The sequence below is a fragment of the Microcaecilia unicolor genome, chromosome 4 (assembly GCF_901765095.1).
Source record: "Microcaecilia unicolor chromosome 4, aMicUni1.1, whole genome shotgun sequence".
Taxonomy (NCBI): Eukaryota; Metazoa; Chordata; class Amphibia; order Gymnophiona; family Siphonopidae; genus Microcaecilia; species Microcaecilia unicolor.
The window spans coordinates 138,845,486-138,860,859 of record NC_044034.1 but is presented as its reverse complement, the minus strand read 5'-3'; the positions used below and the strand labels follow the sequence as shown (position 1 = coordinate 138,860,859).

Genomic DNA, 15,374 nt, shown 5'->3' with positions numbered 1-15,374 from the left:
CTCTGTAACCCATCAAACCAGAGAGGCAACATAGAGATCCCCAACCCCAAGTAGCCAAAAAAGATGTAAGTGCATAGGTTCCCATTAAAGACAAAACCACAACACATTTACAGTACCAAATGTTTCCATAAATCAGCTATATTAGAGATAGACTTTTAATTAAATTTAGGTATTAGATTTGTATCATATGACAAAGAATAAAGTGGTTGCTCAAAGCATATACTAACCACATATCAATTGCAAAACACTATGCACAAATTTGTGCAAAAACACACTCAGAACCTTACTGTATCATAAATATTACACTGGGAAGACCCTAATACATCAATATACCACCCATACGGAAAATGCAAACTGTCAACAATATGAAGCAAGGGATCATAATATCACAATTCTCATGTAGAGCCACAAAACACCCTTTTAGGGTGGATAGTGTTCACAATGAGTTCCTTTTATTAACGACCATATGTAGATCCTTCAAGAGGTAGTGTGTCATGATTTAGGCTCTACATCCTTTCTGATGGTTTGGTGCCACCTCAGTAAGGCCAACACACAATCTCTCCACTGCAAAACACTATACACAAACTTGTGCAAAAACCCACTCATAACCTTACCAAACCATAACAGCACTAATTCCAAGGACAGGACGAGCTACAACCTTATGCGTGGAAAGGCAACTAACTCCTGGTTTTAAATTAACAGACCCAAACGTTTATACAGAAACACCAGTTAATCACCATGCTTAGTGCAAATATACCTACAAAAAGATGGTAACTCCAGTGACAGAAGTGAGAGGGCATTGCTACTTCCTACCTACCAAGATGGGAAACGGTTGTCCAGACCCCATTTGGGCTGCTAGGGAATTAATGAAGGAACAGATGTGGGGGGGGGGGGGGGGGGGGGGATGTGGGGTCCAGTTCAGCCATTAGATATATTTTTTTCTCCATGGACAGTGAGGACATCTACAGCCACCCAGATGGTGATGTTATTGCATGACAGCATCATGTCAATATATCTTCCAATGCTTAGAGAACTCCAAAGAGCTTTGTGAGCCTGCACAGGTGTTCTGTGCTGCTGCTGCTGCTAGTTACAGTAAACGTCAGTCTTTCTATTAGCAAATTGCTCCCCTGATCTACCATCTGACCCTTCTGTGTAAACAATGAAACTCAATCTGAAATTCCTACAGAACATTTTTAAAGTTGTCAGGAAGCAAGAGGTAGAATATGAAGTGGTTGAAAAATTAGGATGGGTTTTTTGACTACTGTCTGAGCTTCATCAACTCAATCATTTTCTGACTTACCCCTGTCCTGTCCCTCTGAGTCCGACACCGATTCACATAGCCTGCCTTCTGCCAGCGTCGGGGCCTCTCGCTCAGACGCGTCCCGCCTCCTCTAATGCAACGTCCCGTTTTGCGCAGAGGTGGGACGCGTCTGAGGGAGAGGCCCCGACGCTGGCAGAAGGCAGGCTATGTGAATCGCCGGTGTCGGACTCAGAGGGAGAACGCCGCCGCTCTCAGGGCTTTTAAAACTAGCGACCACGCGGATGGGCGCGAGCGGGGAAAGGTGGAAAACTCGCACTGGAGGGGAGGAGGCAGGCAGAGAAAGGTATTGCAGGCATTGAGGCAGACTTGAGGCGCGCCGCGCGGGGCCCCCTTAAGCGCGAGGCCCTATGCGGCCGCCTCGGTCACCTCGGCCTAAGACCGGCCCTGATGTTCTGGGACAGCAGTAGATCCTAAGGAATTGGAGGAAAATATAAACCTTGGGTGTTGTCTAGGGTTTTCCTTCACAGGGGGAAGTCACTGTGAGAGCAGTTGTATAAATTGGTGCCCTATGGTAGATATCACTTAGCATCAGTTCTATAACTGCTTAAGGCCACACCTGAGCAGAGGAGATTCAGGAGAATAGAGGAGAGTGAAAAAGTACTTACGAAGGAGCAGAGGAGGTGCAGCTGATGTAAATATTGATGATTAGATTGCACAAGGCCACACAGAGACTACTCTCCACTTGTGCACCCTTAGGAGCGTGATACAATACTGGGTCAAACCAAGTGGCCTAGTGGTTAGGGTGGTGGACTTTGGTCCTGAGGAACTGAGTTCAATTCCCACTTCAGGCACAGGCAGCTCCTTGTGACTCTGGGCAAGTCACTTAACCCTCCATTGCCCCATGTAAGCCGCATTGCGCCTGCCATGAGTGGGAAAGCACAGGGTACAAATGAAATAAATAACTCAGAGTCCTCTATCCAGCAGTGCCAGTGCAAGTCACAAATACCTGGCTAAGATCCAAATGAACCCAGAAGATATAACTCAGTGCTTTCCAGCACCTCCCTCATGGCATCCACTTCTTTTTCATTTTGTCCTGTGTTACTTTGCAACATTTTTATTATGCGCTAAATGTTTGTAATGAACTTTTATGGTTTGAATATTTATAATGCTGATAATTAGTGTTCTACTGCTTTCTTTCTAAAGGCTAATGTGTAATTATTTTGTTGGCTTCCTTCAGCTTTAGATTTTCTAGGATGAGCCATAGAAAGCATAATTAATAATATTCTTTGTATTTCTGAACAGGTAACACTGTACCAGCAGTATTTGCCATACCAGCAAACCGACCTGGATTCACAGGCTATTTCATTCCCACTCCTCCCACTTCATACAGGAACCAGGCCTGGATGCCATACACAGGGGACAGTGAACTACCAGGGCAATGGGCAGACTCTGTAAGATTTATAATTTATGGTTTACCTTAATATACAAATGGTAGGCACCAGTGGCGTAGCTACGTGGGGCCTGAGGGGGCCTGGGCCCCCGTAGATTTGGCCCTGGTCCCCCTGGCGACGATCCCCTTGAACTCCCCTCCCGCCACCAACCCTCCCCCACCGCCGCTCGCCCCGGCACCGCATCAGATACCTCGTTTGCTGCAGCCAAAGAGAGTCTTCTTTAGTTCAGCGCTGGAGTAGCGCCTTCGTTCAAGGAAGTTCCTGCTGTGATCAGCTGTTTCTGACGCCTTACGGCGTCGGGGGAGGGTTGGTGGCGGGAAGGGGGTCCAATGTGGCAGTGGCTGGGGGGGGCGACGGCGGGGGGGGGGGGGGGTTTGGTGACGGGAGGGGGTCCAATGTGGCGGCTGGGGGGGTGGCTAAACAGTGCCCCCCCACGGGCTCTGGCCCCCCTCCAAGCGGGGTCTACCTACGCCCCTGGTACGGCACATATTTTCAAAGCACTTAGCCTTCCAAAGTTCCATAGAAACCTATCGAACTTTGGAAGGCTAAGTGCTTTGAAAATATGTCTGGGTCTTCAAGGCCAAACAATTTAAGAGCTGTAGTAGGTGGAAGTTAAATATTACAGGGCTTCTTTTACTAAACAGCGGTAAGCCCAACACAGGCTTACCGCTCGCTATACAGGAAGTACTGCTGGGCTACTGCAGCAGCCCGGTGGTACTTCCGACCCCTAGCACGCCATCATTTCCAGTGCTGCCCGGTTACCGCCGGGTTAAAGTGGGAGCCCTTATCGCCAACTCAAAGGGTGGCAGTAAGGGCTCTCTCCGAAATGGCCACATGGCAAGTGCTTTACTTGCCACTTGGCCATTTCCTGTAGGAAAGTGAGACTTCCCTTTTGCTACTTTTGGTAAAAGGGGGCCTTGGCGCATGTGTAAAACATGTGCTGACGCCAGCTCCGGCCCCATTTTGCTGCAGTTTGGTAAAAGGGGCCCACAGTGAGATGATATGATCTTAGAAGCTAAGACAGAGTTCTTTTGCGCTATTTCTGTGATCTTTATGATGATGAAAGGAGAGTAGAGGGTCTTATTTAAGACTGTTTGATTTTTTCTTGTTCTGAGAGGAAAGAGTCCTGGTTCCCTGAGAGAAAAGATTGAGTGGTATCAGCTAACATGGAGTTAGCTAGTCAGCAAGGTTTTGTTCAGGTACCACATTTGGGAGCCCTTTTACAAAGGCATGGTAGGGCTACTTTGTGGGTAGTGTGTGGAAAAACAGCATTACCGTGTGCCACGCCACAGAACTCTGTAGTAGTTCTGTGTTTGCCGCGTGGCATTTCTCGTGCCAGAAAATATTTTTCTATTTTCTAGTGTGGGGATGGGGAGTAGGTGTGCCTGGCATTAATCGGCCATTGGTGCGTGCTGTCCAATTACCACCAGGTTAGTGTGTGAGCCCTTATCACCTACTAAATAGGAGGCAGTAAGGGCTCAGGCAGTAAATGGCTGCACATCAATATTTTTTATTAGCACACAGCCATTTACAATTCCCATTTAAAATGGAAATTCCTGCCGTGGTAAAAGAAGTCTCAGAGCGTGGCAATTTTCACACACCCAAACTACTGCAGGCCATTTTTTACCATATCTTTGTAAAAGGGCTTAGAGAAGTGGAGAAAGTGAGGATTCGAGCTTGGAATTTTTAAAGTGATGGGTCCCAAATGATGGAATTCTCTCCCAGTGGATCTGCGCTCAGAACAGGAATATTTAATGTTCCAAAAGTGTTTGAAGGATTTCTAGTGGGTGGGTAGGGATGGGGTGCCAGGATCAGCTGGTTTAGGAGGGAGGAGACTTTGTGTTGGATGCTTATTTCATTTTCTAAGTTTTATAATTTGTATTTTTGATATGTTTTAGTTAATTTGATTTTAAAACTCATTAATGATACAATACAGTTTAATACAATGACCATTTATGTCCCACAGTTTCCCAGTAAGAGTTCTGCGCAATTAACAAGTAAAGAAGCTAGGTATACCTAGGAATTTACGCAGTATCACAAATAAAATTTCTAATTCATCTATTATTAACAAATTTCTTTTTTTAAAGATTTCTACAATACATAATTCAGAAACAATGCATGAAGTGGATCACCATATTATGACATTATACAAAAACAAAAAAATCCAGAAAACCAACTAGCCCATATCAAGAGAGAGGTTTTTAACAATCTTATGAATTGCCTATAATTTGATATTTTTCTAAGATCAGTTGGTAAAGAATTCCACCAATAAGTAGATTGATAAGAAAATAAACCAGAAAAAATTCTTATATTTTATCTTATGATGGGAATGCGGTATAGAAAAAAAAGATGTACAAAAATAAAGATTGATTTAACATCCTGTCTATCTCTAAAAGTATAAAATACCAAAAACATAGTTAAGTCTAGACACATAGTAGCGTACTTACATGGGTTAAAAAGTCCCCATAGCACCTTGGCTTGCAGGATTTTTAAAGGGGAAAAACCAGCAAAGAAGGGTGAGGAGGGAGTGAAAATCACCTGGATCTTTTACCACCTCTTGCACAGAAATGCAGGATCATTACTGAACTCTGATCCCAACAAGACATACACCATCTCACCCACCGGACCCCACTGAACTCAGGTGACTTGTGTAGCATAGCCATTCTTGCCTGATGCTGAACTAACAGTTACAGTTTCTTCGATCTCCTCAAAGTGGACACAATGCCTGCCACATTCCACAATACACACCTTAGGATTTTACCCCCATTCCCCAATACTCCCTATCTTTTGAACCACTCCAAACTGCCTTTTCTCTGGCTTCCCCTTCAGTGGGACTCTACAACCTAGGTTTTTGAAACTCCATTCCCCCAACTTGAATGACACCCATTCTCTCCCCTTTACCTACCCTAGTTCTGCAGCCCATATCACTTCCCCAAAATCATACTCGCAACCCCATCCCTGCTATTTTCTCCATTCCCCCATTGGTTCACAGTGACCAGTCATAAGAATATAAGAATAGACATACTGGGTCAGACCAACGGTCCATCCAGCCCAGTATGGAAAGAAACAGACGCAGATTAATCAAGGTATGGTATACAACTTTATTCTAAGTAAACGCCCGACACGGGCTGTTTTTCGCCCACTAGGGCTGCGTCAGGGGCTCTACGATAACAAATAATAAACATATAAATCATTCACTTTTTAATGATCTCATTGATTTATTATTTTAATTATTCATGTTTTGTTATCTAGGTCTTTATTCCTTTTTATCCATGTTTGATACTTAAGTATGTCTAGAATATCTTCTTACAGTTATACAAGATTTAAATGTGTTGGACATATTTAGCTAGATTTTAATCTTTGTTGTCATGATATTTATTTGTCTTCCTTCCAAGAATTTTATTTACATATTTTATTATTTATATGATATGTTTTAACATATTATTATGTCATGATTTATATGTTTATTATTTGTTATTGTAGAGCCCCTGACGCAGCCCTAGTGGGCGAAACACAGCCTGTGTCGGGCGTTTTTTTTTTTTTTTAGAATAAAGTTGTATACCATACCTTGATTGATCCGCATCTGTTTGCTTCCATGTTGGATTTTGCGGATCGTCTGCCGCCTTGTTTTCTTGGACCATCCAGCCCAGTATCCTGTTTCCAATCCAGGTCACAAGTACCTGGCATAAACCCAATTAGCAGCAACATTCCATGCTGCCAATCCCAGGCCAGGCAGTGGCTTCCCCTTGTCCATTTCAATAACAGACTATGAACTTTTCCTCTAGGAAGATAAAGATAAAAAAGGTAATGAAAGATGTACTATAAACTACATATAATAAGGGTATGAATAAGAGGGCTAAACCCTGTATTTACCTGAGAAACAATCAATGTAATTTATAGATCTTGTGTAGTTATTGCAAGTGAACTTTCTGCAGCTCCAATTTTTTATTTTTTTTATAGAAGGGGAAAGGGAAATGGGACTTGATATACTGCCTTTCTGTGGTTTATGCAACTACATTCAAAGCGGTTTACATAGTATATTCAGGTACTTATTTGTACCAGGGGCAATGGAGGGTTAAGTGACTTGCCCAGAGTCACAAGGAGCTGCAGTGGGAATCAAACTCAGTTCCCCAGGATCAAACTCCACTGCACTAACCACTAGGCGGCTACTCCACATTTAATCATAAGTTCCTTATTATCACGGTTTGTATGCAATAGTCTGGCTTTTTTTCCCCCGTTGGTTTATTTGAGTTTTTTATTTTTTTTTTATATAGTTTCCAACCAGTAATTTGTTGCATATATAGCTATGGGTGTCTCTTTTACCCTTACATGAATTTATTTGGTATGTTTCTACATATAGGGGTCTTTTTACTAAGCAGCAGTAGTGCTAACACGCGGGTAGTGCATGCCAAATTGGCATTACCGCAGGGGTAATGCACATGCCCTGCGGACATTTTGAAGTTGGCACGTGCTGTTTCCCATGGTAGAAAATATTTTTCTATTTTCTACCGTGAGGGTGTTCCTGATGGTAATCAGTAGCATGGTCACATTGGCACGTGCTGCATGATTACCATGCGAGTAGGATATGAGCTCTTCCTGCTAGGTCAGTGGGCGATGGTAAGGGCTCATGCAGTAAATAGCCACACACGTTTTAATTTTAGCACACGGCCATTTACTGCCCCATTGAAAAATGCCTTGTTGTCCCACCTGTGGTAAAAACAAACGGCCCAGCGCATGCCAAAAACACATGCCCACACTACCACAGGCCACTTTTTACTGCTGCTTAGTAAAAGGACCCCATAATGCATAAGAACATAAGTATTGCCATACTGGGACAGACTGAAGATCCATCAAGCCTAGCATCCTGTTTTCAACAGTGGCCAATCTAGGTTACAAGTACCTGGCAAGATCCCAAAACAGCACAATACATTTTATGCTGCTTATCCCAGAAATAATATCAAAAACAAAAAGAGGCTTACAAGTGTCTAAAAATATTTTGTAAACAATACACAAATGGGGATAGACACTGTGTGTTAAATGCAATGTGAAAATGTTGGCTAATGAAGGCGTCTCATATCAACATGGAAGTCTATATATATGAGCTTCCTTAACGGCTAAATAGCCGATGTACGGTTGTAATCATGGACCACCTCCAACCAACCAGCAGTGCCAAATGTTGTTAATATTTGAACCTGAGAATCAAAAAGTCTCTATAATCTATTTACTCTCAAATTTATCCTCAGGTGAAGAAAAATATATAGAAGCGCACTGCTGTTCACAAAATAAACATTATAACAAAAATAGACATATAATGCAAAAATTCACTTATCTTAATAGTTTAAATCAAAAAGGCCATCTGCTGGGGCCCGAATTCATGAAATATCACAAAAGATTTCATCCATCAAACTGCTGATAACTCCGGTGACATTGTGAGCCCGACAGGACCCTGTTTCGCGGTCTACTGCTTTTTCAAGGGCATACACATCTAAAACACGGAGAAAAGGTATTAGTAACAACAAACTAATGAATTAAGCATATCTGTCATATACCCGCAACCACTGGACTAACTTTCACAGTCACTGGTGTCGATATACAGCTATCCAAAATGGCGATGGCGTTTGAAATATATACCGACTTTAGGCTCCTCCCACAAAAAATCCTACGTAATAGACAGCTGCTTAAAAGAAACAGTTCCATTGCAAATGTGCGTTAAGCCCATTTGGTTCGATAGTATTGAGACAGTAAATCCACTGCATTTCTTTCTGAAGCAGTAATCTATTTATGTTACCTCCACGGGAATTAGGAATAATGTGATCAATCACCATGCATCTGAGTGACTCACAAGGATGTTGTTCATTAATACAATGTTGTACCAGTGGAGCTCCAATGATGCGGGCAAGAATTCTTGATCTGTGTTCGATCATTCTGGCATTAACGGATCTGTTGGATTTACCGATGTATACTTTGCCACACGGGCATTTGATGTAGTAAACAATGTGAGTTGTGCGACAGGTAGTATGGTGCTTAAGTTGTACAACGATACCATTATGACAAAAACTTGAAGTTTCAACCGTTAAAGGGCATGTTTTGCACCCATTTCTACAACATCTTTTATGGCTACCCTGGCAGGGGGCCATAGATGTTGTGGAAACGGCTAAATCAGCTGGGCTCAATATTTCGCTGAGATTCCGCGCACGGGAAAATGCCATTCTTAAGCGAAAATTTTCAAAAATAGGATGAGCCCGCATGATGTCCCAATGTTTTTTAATGATGTGTGCAACCGCTTCTCCACCTTGCATATATCTCATGACAAAAGTCATAACCAAATCTTCTTGTTGATCAGATGGGCTGTGTTGTAACAGCAAATCCCGGTTAAGATGTTTCGCCCTAGTGTAGGCTTTTTTCAAAACAGTTTTAGGGTAACCCCGATTTGCCAGTTTGAAACCCAGGGTATTGGCTTGTTGATGAAAATCAGTTTCATCCGTGCAGATCCGCTTGAAACGTAAAAATTGAGAAAAAGGCAGACTTCTTCTGAGAGATTTTGGGTGGCAACTGCCATATTCTAGAAGAGTGTTCCTGTCCGTGGGTTTGATATAGACATTGGTTTGAAAAAAATGATCCCGAAAAATAATATCCACATCTAAGAAATGAATTTTGTGGGCAGAAAAAGAGACAGTAAACTGTATCCGAGGATGACGGCTGTTGAGCCAGAGTTGAAAATCTTCTAACTCACTTACAGTGCCTAGCCATAAGACGAAAACGTCATCAATATATCGACGCCAGAGCACTATCTGCGCATGAAAAGGAGAATTAGGTAGCCATTTATTTTCAAAGGCAGCCATGTATAAGTTGGCCAAAGTGGGGGCAAATGTCGCCCCCATGGCTACCCCTGAGGTTTGCATGTAAAGTTTATCATCAAATTTGAAAAAGTTCTTACATAAAGCCACCTTCAATAAGGACATCAAAAATTTTGTCGGAACATCATGAGGTCTTGATCTATTTTCCAACGCTAAAAAAACAACCTCTATCAACTCATCTTGCGGAATCATTGTGTAGAGGGATTTGATGTCCAATGTTACCATAAAACATTGTGAATGCGGTAAAACAATATCATGTAAAATCTGTAGAAAGTGATTAGTGTCCTTGATGTAAGAAGGACACTGAGGAACCATGAGCCTCAAAAATGAGTCTAAATAAATGGAAAGCGGCTCTAAAAGAGATCCCCTAGATGACAAAATGGGCCTGCCCGGTGGTGTGTGTAAATCTTTGTGAATTTTCGGTAATAGGTAAAGCACAGGTATTAGGGGAGTTTTATTATTGAGAAATTGAAATTCTTTATTGGTCAAAAAACCGGTCTCCAGTCCTTCCTTCGTGATATCTTGTATGAGCAATTGTAGCTGTGTAGTGCAGTCATGTTGTAGTTCTATATACGCCGTATGATCTGACAGTTGTAATGCTGCTTCAGCTAAGTAATTGGATTTATTTTGTATGACAACCGCTCCGCCTTTATCGGCTTTCTTGATGATGATGGCAGAATTGTTTCTTAATTCATTAAGAGCCTTTCGTTCATCCTTGGAGAGGTTATCATAGAAAAACAAAGATGTATCACCAAAAAACTTCTGTACATCCCGAAGAACTACCTGTTTGAATGCATTCACAGTCGGATCTATAGGGATGGGAGGAGACCATTGTGATTTGTTAGCAACCCTTGATACGGGTTCACAATCCATGGAGCCAGCAAAGTAAACCTTTAATTGTAGGCTTCTAATGAATTTCTCCAAATCAACTCGAAATTGAAAAGGATCAAAACTGTTCCTGGGAACAAATGATAATCCCTTGGATAACAGTGATGTCTGAGCTGTGGTTAAGGGGGTGTCCGAGAGATTAACTACATTGGTTGGATCTAAAATTGCGATCGCGTTTGTGGGCGTGTTCGAGACTGCCCCCGATAGCTCCCTCTGCGGCCTCTCCTGCCGCGCGATCCCAGAAATAAGCAGTGGAAGTCCATTTTAATAATGGCTTATAGACTTTCCTTTTAGGAAGCTATCTGAACCTTTTTTTAAACTCCGCTAAGCTAACTGCTTTTACTACATTCTCTGGCAACGAATTCCAGTATTACACATTGAGTGAAGCAATATTTTCTCAGATTCATTTTCAATTTACTACTTTGTAGCTTCATTGTGTGCCCCCTAGTATTTTTGGAAATAGTAAACAAGCGATTCATGTCTACCCGTTCCACTCCACTCATTATTTTATAGACCTCGATCATATCTCCCCTCAGCCATCTTTTCTCCAAATAGAAGAGCCCTAGCCACTTTAGCCTTTCCTCATGGGGAAGTCGTCCCATCCACTTTATCATTTTCAACGCCCTTCTCTGTACCTTTTCTAATTCCAGTGGGCGTTCCTTTCACGTTCACAGTTTTTGTTTTTTTCACTCTTGTGTGATATATTGTTTTTAGTCACATATGCAGAGCAATAATTGGGTCAAGTTATGCAATTTTGATACATAGCACCATAGGCACATTTTTCTTGTGGTTGCACATTAGTTTTTAGTTTGCTGTTTAGTCTTCACTTTTCTATATACATGGAGCTTCTTTCGGTAGCTGCCTAGCGGACACATATTATGCGTGGCTTTTTTAAGGGTATATATTATGCATATGGTTCACTATCTGTGCATTTCTTTAGTATTCTAAAATGTCTTGTAATTGTATCTGTTATTATGACCTTCATTATTATGACATCATATGTGAGTGTGAAGATTTTTCATGCAGTTTCCTTTTATGGTAGGTTCCTCTTCCTGGATACACTGAGGCATATCCACGGCCACGTTACCCTTGTACTGATTGTTGCAGTATTCTAAAATGTCTTTTAATTGTATCTGTTATTATGACCTTCATTATTATGATATGATATATGTGGGTGTGAAGATTTTCCATGCAATTTCCTTTTATTGTAGGTTCCTCTTCCTGGATACACTGAGGCATATCCACGACCACGTTACCCTTGTACTGATTGTTGCAGTATTCTAAAATGTCTTGTAATTGTATCTGTTATTATGACCTTCATTATTATGACATCATATGTGAGTGTGAAGATTTTTCATGCAGTTTCCTTTTATGGTAGGTTCCTCTTCCTGGATACATTGAGGCATATCCACGGCCAAGTTACCCTCAGAATTCTCCTTCAAGGCCTTCATGCCAGTACAAGCAGCCGGGCAGTATGCATCCGAACTTGGAACAGACTGCAGGGTCTACCATGGCAGCTTCCCAGCAGAGTCTAGCCGATGGTGATACTCCTGAATCCTCGCACACCAACCTTTCCACGGCTGCCCTTGTGAAGGCAATACGAGAAGAGGTTGCGAAACTAGCCAAGAAACAGACAGACATGTTTGAGTTCCAGGTTTGATACTGGGCACAGATTTCACAGACGTAATTGAGAAGGGTAATACAGAGAATGAGAGGGAATGTGGGACATGCTACCTGTCTTGTATAAAGCTGAAAACAAACAGACTGTGCCTTGGCAAAAAAGGTTTCTCTCTTTTCACTGTAAAATTATATATATTTAGAGGTGCAGTCCAGCTTGAAAGGTCTCTTTTTGACAAAATGCAGGTCAGATATGTTCTTAGAAACTGTTATTGTAGACTAAATGGAAAAAATGCCTGAAAATAGGGGTTTTAAAAAGATAATAAAGAGCCCTCGGGGTGCTTCCAGAGTCTCACATCTGCCACTTGCCTCCCTTCAGCATTAGCAGGGAGAAGACCTTTGAGGCTCTTTTAGTCCTTCCACTGGGAATTTTGCTGTGCAGCATTCAGGTGTGAGGTTCTCAATCCTTCCACTGGGAATTTTGTTGTGCAGTACTGAGGTGAGAGGCTTTGGTTCCTTCTGCTGGGATTTTTTTTTCCACACTCAGGTGAGAGGCTCTGGATCCTTCCGCTGGGAATTGTTTTCTTCAGCAATGAGGTGAGCACTGTATGAAGGCTGTGCTTCACTGTGACTTTTTGGAAATAACTGTACCTTGCTGGCCAAGCAAGAAGGTATCGTATGTGAGCTGCGCTTTTTAAAATAAGCAAATCTACAATATCACTTTCTAAGAGCCAGACTTACATTTTGTCCAAAGGGCCAAAAGCAGAGCAAAAATATCAGTTACTTGTACAATGTTGGTCAAGGCCCTAATGTCTGGATTAGTGACTGTTGGAAGCAGGATACTAGGCTAGATGGACCACTGGTCTGACCCAGTATGGCTATTCTTATGTTCTTAATGTTTAGCTACTGAACAAATTGCTCAAATGTTTCATATTGCTTTTGGAACAAAATTTGCTGAATATTTTTTCCCATTCCTTAAAGTGCAGGAAATTAAATCCTTGATGAAAGAGGTGCCATTGGAAACTGACTTTAGACTATGTCTGGCCGACATTCAGCGCTATTTAACTGACCAGGAATGGCTCCCAGCCTATTAAATAGCACTTAGTCAGATAACACTAATATTCAGTGTGTGACAGCCGGGTATCTCTGCTGAATATTAGCACTTAGGGGTCCTTTTACTAAGGTGCACTGAAAAATGGGTTGTGGTAGTGTAGGAGTGTATTATGGACGCGTGCAGATGCATTTTTCAGTGCACCTGTAAAAAAGGCCTTTTTAAAAGTTTTGCCAAAGTTGGACGTGCGGCAAAATAAAAATTGGCCTGCGTCCATTTTGGGTCTGAGACCTTACCTCCAGCCATTGACTTAGTGGTAAGGTCTGTCCGTTAACCATGCAGTAATCACCTACGTGCATCAAGTCAGAGTTACCGCCCGATTTTCGTCACTCACCAGAAAATAAAGTATATTTTCTGGCGCGCATAGCAGATACGCATCAAAAATGAAATTACCGCACAGGCTATGCGGTAGCAGGGCGGTAACTCCAAATTGACGTGTGTTGGGCGCGCATAGGCACCTATGTGGCTTAGTAAAAGAGCCCCTCAATGCATAGTGTCTAACCAGCTATATTATGCTGTACAGCCGGCTAAGCACTAATATTCAGTGTATGACAGCGGTTGTTTCTGTTGAATATTTTCACTTAACGCATAGTGTCTAACCGGCTATATTGCGCTATATAGTCAGCTAGCTGCGAATATTCAGCACTTCGCTAGCTAAGTTTAGCGGCTAAATCCGATCGCTTAAATAGCAGTCTTATCTTTGGCCGCTATAAACTTAGCTGGTGCTGAATATTAACTTGGCCACTGGACAAAAGTCCAATCATGGCATTTAGCAGGCCTGTCTCCCATGGTCTGAATATCAGCTGGTGTAAATTTTATGCTGTACTTTAGACCAAAATTTCAGTTTGACCCTGTGTTTTGCAGATGTGAAGCCCCTCAAAACGCTAGTAAACAGCTCTTTTCTGTTGCCCCAGTTCACCTAAAACAATGTTTTGTGCTAAATAAGAAAAGAGGGAATGAGTGGGGACCAGTTAAGTTTCAGACTTTTTCTGAATGTATTAATACTGTGGTTCACCATGAATCTCATAAAAAAATATGAAGGAATCCAATAATGTGATTTTTGGTAGTTTTTCTTTAAAGACAATATGCAGATAATGTCCTCAAACAGGTCTTCATGTTTGAAAATACGCACAATCTCCAAATCTGAGGGTTTCACATATGCAACGATGTCTGGGAAAAGGTGACTAAAGTAGTGGATACAAAATGTTAAGAATGGCTAATTTTTTTTTCATACAAGAGGTCCATAAGCAATTTCCAAAAGTTACATGTATGAATTCCTATAACTTTTTAATTTTTCACACAAAAGGATGGGGTTTGGAAAGTTGTATTACAAATAGTTGCACTAACAGCATTCATTAAAACCTCTTCCCCCCCACCAGAGGTGATGACATATTTTAAGGTATAAAACCTTGCTTGTTACATTCTTCGCAAAATGTGGCTTTTGCTATAGAAAACTTTCATATTTGTTCTGCTGCAAAAACACATTTAAATAAAAAAAAAATGTGAGGGGCCCTTTTACTAAGCCGCATAAGCATCTACGTGCACCCAACATGCACCAAAATGGAGTTACCGCCTAGCTACCGCGTGGCTCTTGCGGTAATTTCATTTTTGGCATGCGTCCAATACACGCTTCTGGTGTGCGTATCGGACACATGCCAAGTGGTATTTGACGTGCGTAGGTCATTACCACCAGGTTACTTCATGAGTCTTTACCTGTAGGTCAATGGCTGGTGGTAAGGTCTCAGACCTAAAATGGACGCGCACCAATTTTGATTTTGCCACATGCCCATTTTTTGGCAAAAATAAAAAAAGGTCTTTTTTACAGGCACGCTGAAAAATGGATTGGTGCATGCCCAAAACCTGAGCCTAAAATACTGCAAGCCATTTTTCAGTGCGCCTTTGTAAAATGACCTCTTAATGAGCTGTGGCAATGCAAAATTGTACAAAACAGCTAATTAATTTTGAATTTTCTGAATACTGGCATGCAAAAGATCTTTAAATGCCAGTTTTTGCAAAAAAAAAAATGTATATCTTACTGAAGTGTAGTTATTTTTTTCTGCTTGGGCTCTTTAGTAAAATTATGCTAATTTGAATCTGTAGCAAATTTTCCAGAAAATAAGCTTCTAAACTGCAGAAAGTACATCAGCCTCTTTGTATTTCAGCCACTGCTGATCCAGGTAAGCTTCAAG

The 15,374-nt window shown here is 41.7% G+C and overlaps 1 protein-coding gene across 1 annotated transcript in view; it reads left to right on the top strand.

The window, feature by feature from the left end:
* KIAA1549L (KIAA1549 like) overlaps nucleotides 1–13,370 on the top strand; it is an 85,726-nt gene extending 72,356 nt beyond the window's left edge. Inside the window, exons 18-19 of the mRNA XM_030202426.1 lie at nucleotides 2,564–2,712; nucleotides 11,836–13,370. Of these exons, the coding sequence (XP_030058286.1) occupies nucleotides 2,564–2,712; nucleotides 11,836–12,117 (431 nt within the window). The 3' untranslated portion in view covers nucleotides 12,118–13,370. The remainder of the gene's footprint in view (nucleotides 1–2,563; nucleotides 2,713–11,835) is intronic.
* Nucleotides 13,371–15,374: the final 2,004 nt, after the last annotated feature.